General features: G+C 46.3%; 1 protein-coding gene across 1 annotated transcript; it reads right to left on the bottom strand.

The window, feature by feature from the left end:
* Positions 1–1,482: 1,482 nt before the first annotated feature.
* Positions 1,483–6,887, bottom strand: FADD (Fas associated via death domain). The gene is made up of 2 exons (XM_040068681.2): positions 6,414–6,887; positions 1,483–6,151 (listed from the first exon to the last, which is right to left on the bottom strand). The coding sequence occupies exons 1-2, from the start codon at positions 6,790–6,792 to the stop codon at positions 5,865–5,867; spliced, it is 666 nt and encodes a 221-aa protein (XP_039924615.1). The 5' UTR covers positions 6,793–6,887; the 3' UTR covers positions 1,483–5,864.
* Between the last annotated feature and the right edge of the window lie 290 nt (positions 6,888–7,177).

Here is a 7,177-nt window from a genome sequence, read left to right on the forward strand (position 1 = left end):
TGAGCCACGTGAGAAAAAAAGTTCAAAGTCAGTCAGAGCTGGAGACCTTACCTGCAAAATTTCGGGAATTACGGGGAAAAAAAATACTACATGAAGTGAGGTGAATTATAAACACGGTCCTCTAGAGACAGTGCAACATTTAATAGTCCTGAAAATGCACAGGCTGGATGTGGAATTTGACATCCTGGTTTAAATATTCAGACATAAGTTTTTTCACATGAAGTTGGGGTGGATTTTTTCATTTTTTTTTTTTGGTAAAAAGAAGAACATGGTCTACAGAAAATTGTACAAGCAGGTCCACGGTGAGTAACTTAATTAGGTGGCATGTAACAGAGCTGCACACAGCCGCTAGCTAGAAATGTGCACTCTGCTGGCTTTAGCTCTAATTAGTTTTAATTCATCTGCATATATATTAGCTGCTTCATGCACAAACATGCAGCTACACGCACCAGCTGGAGCTTTGCCATTCCAGCTGGAGACAGAAATGGAAGCTGAAGTGGCACTGAGGACAAAAACCCCATATATTTCTTAATATTTAGCCCAGCTCTCTCCCACATCTTGTTCCAGGGAGAAGTGGAACCGAGGAATTCGCCAAAGAAGTTTCATTCCCATTCCTGCCCTTGGATTTTGGGCTCCTGACGTGGTCGGAGTGGAGAGTGCAGCAAATCCGGCGGTCAGTGAGAGCTTCCCAGCCCTGTGGGCTGGCTGGGCTGCAGCCACACGCCCCGTGGACTGCTGTGCCCTGGGACTGCCATGGCAACCCTGGCTTCGAGGGGAATTCAGGCTATCCCGGCTTTCCCACGTTAGGGGCTTCACAGCCAAGAAGCTGTGAATAAATTCTGCTTGCGCTGAGCGGGACATAAATGAAACAATGTGGGACGTGAGGCACGGACCTGCCAGTGCTGCACCCTTTTAATTCACATTTTCTCGGCAATTTCTGTTCAAAATTTGGCATTTTGCCTGGGAGTGACAGAAAGCACCTCTCGGGAGATGACTGGGAGGGAAACAAAGATAAGATTTAGCTCAGCTGTTCACATACAGACAGACATTAACGGCAAGAAGGGTTTTATGGTTTCATTTTTACATCAAACCTTTCTCACGCTTTATATGCTCGCTGTCTATAAAATCCAGTACCAGGTTTGCATACAAAAATCACCAAATCTCTTGTACAGAAATTTAAACTTTGTAAAGTTTAATCCCTTTTGCCACAGGTGGTGTGTACGCTTGCAGAACAGCTGCTACAACCCTCTTAGAAGTTGGACCGCGATAAGAACTGTACAGATTAAATTCTGCAAATCTTTTTTTTTTTTTTTTTTAAGTTAATACTCCTGCTGCCCCCAATAGGATTAGCAGAATTAAGAAATGGAGAAGAAAACATTGTAAAAATCGTGAGCTTTTTTAATGGCAAGACGATCACTTTCTAAAGCAGTTCTCCAAAGCCAGGCTCACCTGTAAATAAACCACCTCCCACAGAAAGCCCCAGTTGGGTGTTTCTGACATCTCCCATGACAATGGTCCAGTTTTGTGTCTGTGTAACTTCACACAGCACCTGTGCCTGCTCTGAAGGCTGGAACATTATGTAGCAAATAAAAAAATACCAGCCTGACAGCTTTTGGAAGCATTCGGCAGAGATACAGAGTTGACTTTAAGCTGCTTTCCTTAGCAAAGGCACTTTTTTATTACATTGTGCTGGAGACGCCTCAAGACCTCTCTTGGAGCTGTTATTTTTTATAGAGGAGAGAACACACACAAACCCCTTCACCTTGAGAGAAGCAGCTCTCAAGCTGCCATCCATCCACACAGGAACTGGACACACACTTGGAAAAGCTTCCCAAACCCATCAAGTCACAGAAATCACTGAGTTCAAACTCGAGCAGGACAGCCAGCCCCAGGGATTTTAATGGGGTCTATTACATCATGTTTCACAAGAACAAGCCTGTTGTTTTCACTTCAGCCTGCTTTAAGACAGGCATGTGTAATGCTCTCAGGAATGAGGCAGGTGCAGAATGGCTCTGTGGACGGGACTTTTGAGTGATTAAGAGTTGGTTCCACGCAGATTCCCACGCAGAGAGCTGCATGACTCGGCCTTTCCCAGCAGCTGAGGAAATCCCTGCTTCCTTCTCTCCCTGAACCTACAGTTCCTAGTACACACTGCAACATGCCCTGCTCCCGTGAAGCAACCCTTAGCTGCCACAGTTTTTATTGAAACACAGATTCTCCAAAAGCTCCTGAACCTCTACTCACAACTCCTTCCCCTACCCCCCAGCTCACCCCTACGCTTCCTATTTTTGTGGTTGAAGCAGCAAGCTAATTCCTCTCAATTCCACCACAGCACCAAAGCACTGGCAGACAAAAGCAATAAACCAAAGAGGGAAGGCAAGCTAGAAAAGTAGTTGTGCTGGAACACGTTTTAAGGATATAGGTGATCCATGCAGAAGAAGAAGGGCACAAGGCAGTGATTAGAAATAAATCTGAATTGAAAAATACTCAGCCAAGGAGCCTGAATTAAGAACATGCTGAGCGCCAGAGAGAGCTTGGAGACACAGCCTGTGTTAAACAATTAAATGAAGCAATTAGATTTCAGAAAGGAGACAATTATTTTAGGAATGAAACAAAGGCTGCAGGAAATGTGGCTGCCTGAGTGTGGAGAATGGAGAAAAGGAAACCAAAGCATTGCATTTGAAGTGTTCACAACAACCAATTTGTGTAAGAGGATTGCTAATTAACGGTCTAGGAAACCTCTTTTAACTCAGGAATGAAAATAACGCAATTTTAAAAAAAGAAAACCACCTCAATATGTGATTATAATTGATATCTTCAAAAAATCATAGGCAACGGCAAGCAAGTGCTGAAAGGGACTGAGAAGTGACATGGAAAAACAATCCCCTGAGAGGAGAATTCTCCTGAGATGGCACTTTTAACTCCCCATGTTTTGATGCGCTGTTTTTTACAAGGCTGTGAGGAAAGATTACTCTCAGGAGACCAAAAGGAAAAAGGTTTGAGTAATTCCTCACAGGCAAATAGTCTTGCAGAGCATCCTAAAGGATTTGATAAAACGGGTGATTAAGTTATTTGTCTTACTCGTTCACAGCTTTAAGTGCAGGCTGACACTGCACAGAGCACCCCAGCCTCTGTCAGTTCCTTCCGAGCACGTCCTCTAAAAGCCTGACCAAGCTTACACTAAACCAGAAGCCGGGCTTTTGATTAATTATAAAAGAAATATAACATCCTTAGCACAGCCTGGCTAGCAGAGGAAAAGAGAAGGAAGCCTCCCCAGAGGCAGCCTGTCTCCCTAGTACACCCAGACTCGAGTTTAGGCTCCTGAGGGCTGGCAGGGAATTTCTTTTTCCTTACACCTCCCTGAGTGACAGCATTCAAACACTGCTGCTGCTGGCAAACCGAAGCCTGTTTAGCACTTCTGAGAAACTCAAGGACAAAACACTTTGCTTTTTGTCTTTAATGTCCCAAGAAGGGCACTGGTAAAGCAATGCCTGTTTAGCACACTGCTCCTTGCTTTCCAAGTGTCCTCAACATCCCAGTCAGAGATCTCACTGCAGACAGCAATCGCATCAAACAAGAGAAACACACCGTTCCATTTATTTTGGCATTTTTAAAGGAATTATTTCTAATGAAATGTACACAGAATTACACATTATAAAACTTGGTAATGCATGTTATAAAAATATGCCTCTGAGTTCAAGGTGTTGAATTTGAAAATAAAAGATTGCCAACTGGATCAGAAAACATTCCCTTACAAATGGCACTCTTTATCCCTCCTCCCAATAAAAAGGTTTTGTTCCCTTCGCTAGAGTTGATTTTGCTTTCACACAAACAACACTTTAATCTCTCACAAAAACAGTCTTAATTGGCTGAGGTATGGCACAGATTGATGCAGTCATTGCTTTCAGGCACAGTAAAAGGATGTACAAAGTCCTTAAAAAAACCAAGAGGTTTTTATCTCCTGAAGCAGAATATTTTGTGTAGCTGATGAGAGCTTGGCTGCAACCAATAGGTTATTCCAGCTGATTCCTAAAATATCCTGGCTTTATGCAGTAGGCAGTATACTCTTCCTATTCCACATAAATCTCTTTGGTGAAGCAGGAGACTTTTAAAAAAGTGGCTAAGAAAGGCACTTCAGCAGAGATTGGACTTGGAGCTGCTGCTGAGCTGTTTGAGCACTGACATAACTCATCCTGCTCAATTCCACTCCTCTGTTCTGCTCCCAGGGATTGCTCAGAGGCAGGAAGGAAAAACTGCTGGAGCAATGCTTTCCTTTCAGTACTGCAGAATGGATACTCCTGGTGTCTATGAAACAAAAATCTCCAAAACATCAGAGCTGGTCATTCAGTTGAAGCTCAGCATCTCCTTCTGGAGAGCCTGGAATCGACAGTAGTTAATATACCACAACTGGAAAGATACTGAGAATCAGCACACAGCCCTGGAACGGTCTGGGCAAGAAGGGACCTAAAAGACCATCCAGTTCCAACCAGTGACTCCTTCTACTCCACCACATTGCTCCAAGCCCCATCCAGCTTGGCCTTGAACAATTCTAGGAATGCAGAGAAGAATCATTGAAGGGAAAAAAAAAACCCTGACAGAAATGATTTTTCTATCACGGGAACTTAGGGCAGTTTCCACTAACTGCAGTTAAGTATTTGAGCCTCACTGTTTGAGCAAGAGGCACTGCATAAAATCAAAGTTGTCGGTGTCACGACGTTTCTGCAGAGCAGCGACAGGTTATGTGCTGCCACTCGGCCTCCGCAGCAACGGCACCACAGAAAAACAACTTGGAAAGAGCTGGGAGTCCCACAGGTGCAGCAGCAATAAAACCTCTTTTGGCATCTAGCCAGGCACTTGGGAGATGTTTGCAGAAACACAGGATCCTACAGCTGTTCAAGTAGTAATGATTTTATGAGATTCTCCTCCTTCCTGGACTGTGCAATTGTGCAATCTCTCCAGCCTTAGGAGAGGGGTGAAGGCTGCTGACTGGATTTTGTTCCAGATGAAAGCTGAGAACTGGATCTGACACAGGTTCATGAATCCTGCTCCCTGTGTGAGGGGCTCACACCCTCCAGCACACACGAGCAGCCTCTGTGACACAGGTCACGGAAGGATTCCCAGCAAGGAGCCCCAAAGCATTCACAGCTCAGGAAAGAGGCTGCTGTAAACATCTGTGAGACACACAATCTCTTGCATAGTTTCTCTTGAAGGAGAACACTTCCTTCAGGATGCTGAAGGCACTTGGTGTAGACATTTGATTTCATTTTCAAACCCAGGCATGTTTTTTCCAAGAAAGCCACCACAATATTTCATGTCCCTCTCGCATTGCAGTCTGAGGTTACAGATGTCTTAATATCCTTTCATGGACAGCAGATATATTTGGCAAATTACCTCAGGTATTGTTTTATGCTGCTCCAAAAGAAAAGCCAGTGCCCAGCTGAAAGGTTTGCTCCATCTCCCTTTCACACTGCATTTATAATAGGCCATTAAAAGAAAAATCCAACCTCCCCATGAAATTTTAACTTCCAGTTGCCTCAGAAGCGTCCCATGGGTGTGTTTCCAGTGGAGATGCATCTAAAAAGGGCCTGCAGCAAAGCAAATCTTTTCAGGTGAGTGGCAGAACAAAAGTGTGATAATTTCTAAAAAATGGAGTTCAGATCTTGTGAAAGTTAAAATTCCTTGAAAGAAGCATCAAACTACATAGCGTTCCCTGAAAGGAATCTGTTTCTGCGTCAATTTTCACCTGAGCAGAAATCAACTTATTAAGGCACATAAATAAATGGCACCAGAAGTAACCAGTGATAATTATTTTGGTTCAGAAGAGAAGAAGGCACTCTTTTTGCATTCATAGTTTCACACTGATTTCATCTGGTTCCAGTGTTCAGCTGTGAGATCTTCTCTTCAACCTTGTCTGCCACAAAATTCAGCCTGCAGCCCCGGAGGGCTTTTATTAATTCAGCCACCTCTGCATCCTTCCCCATCCACTTCTTCCACCCCCTGAGTGCCTGAAAAACCTTTTCATCCAATTGGAACGGATAGGCTGCCTCTATCTTGTCCAGCTTCACTTCTGGCATCCCAAGTGCTCGCATCAGCCTCTTCCAATCTCTCCCAACGTAGTCACATATGACACCAATAGCTGCCTCCAGGCGACCTGAAACAGCAGAAGGAGACCGAGTTAGCCGTGGATTTACTGAGAAACACGAGAAAACGTTTAGAAGTTGTCTAATCTCAGCACAATGCCAGCACTCTTGTTGCACCGCACATGCTGAGAGTTCTGCAGAAGCCGCCGGATAGACTTGGAATCCCAAAAGATAAAAGAAAAGGAAGATAAAAAAGAGGGATATAACGGGTATATAACTATATATATATATATATACACACACGAAACTACATATGTATAATAATCCACCTACGTTCTTCATGCTCATCTGGCTGATCATTAGGGGCAGGAGGTTGTTGCTCTTCGAACTGCACCACGTCTGACAGCAAATCTTGCCTCTTGATGTGCTGCAGCAGCTTTTTCAGCAGTTCCAGGTTGTCTCTCGCGATCTCCCGCTGCTCCATCAGGATGCTGAAGAGCCCCTGGCCGCTCTGCACCGGGTCAAGCTTTCGCTTCCCGATTTTGTCGCGTAACAGGAACTTCAGGTCGGAGAGCTCCTTGTCCGACAGGTGCGAGGAGATGGAGTGCAGCAGGCTCCGCAGAGGATCCAGGGCGCCGGGGCCCGCGCCCGGCACAGGCCGCGCGGGGCGGATTTCATCGCCCCATCCCAGCCTTCCGGAGGGGAAATCCATTCCTGTTTGCGCAGAGCGAACTCCCGGGAACACGGAGAGACACCGGAGAGACGCGATGATACCCACCACACCCGACCCGGCCCGGCCCGGCCCGGCCCCGGCCCCGACCCGCGGCGATGGCCGCAACTCCCGCCCGGAAGTCACGTGGCACCGCGGCTTTCGCGCGCCGCCCGCCCCAAGATGGCGGCCGCGCGGCCGCCCCTGAGGGGGAGGGTTTGCTTCCTCGCCGCCGCCTCGCCTCGGGCTGGGGACGCCCTGCCCCGAGCCCCTCCCGAGGCCAACGGGCTTGTTTGGTAATGCTGAATGCAGAGAGCGTGTGTTGGAGCCGAGCTCGGCTCGGCGCCTGAGCCCTGGCCAGGTCACAGCATCCCAGAGTCCCAGAGTC

Source organism: Hirundo rustica, chromosome 6, assembly GCF_015227805.2.
Source record: "Hirundo rustica isolate bHirRus1 chromosome 6, bHirRus1.pri.v3, whole genome shotgun sequence".
In the NCBI taxonomy this organism is placed as follows: Eukaryota; Metazoa; Chordata; class Aves; order Passeriformes; family Hirundinidae; genus Hirundo; species Hirundo rustica.

Coding starts and splice junctions, on each gene's coding strand:
- FADD (XM_040068681.2), bottom strand. CDS start 6,792: ATGGATTTCCCCTCCGGAAGGCTGGGATGGGGCGATGAAATCCGCCCC. Junction 6,152..6,413: donor GCCAGATGAGCATGAAGAAC/GTAGGTGGATTA, acceptor CTGCTGTTTCAG/GTCGCCTGGAGGCAGCTATT.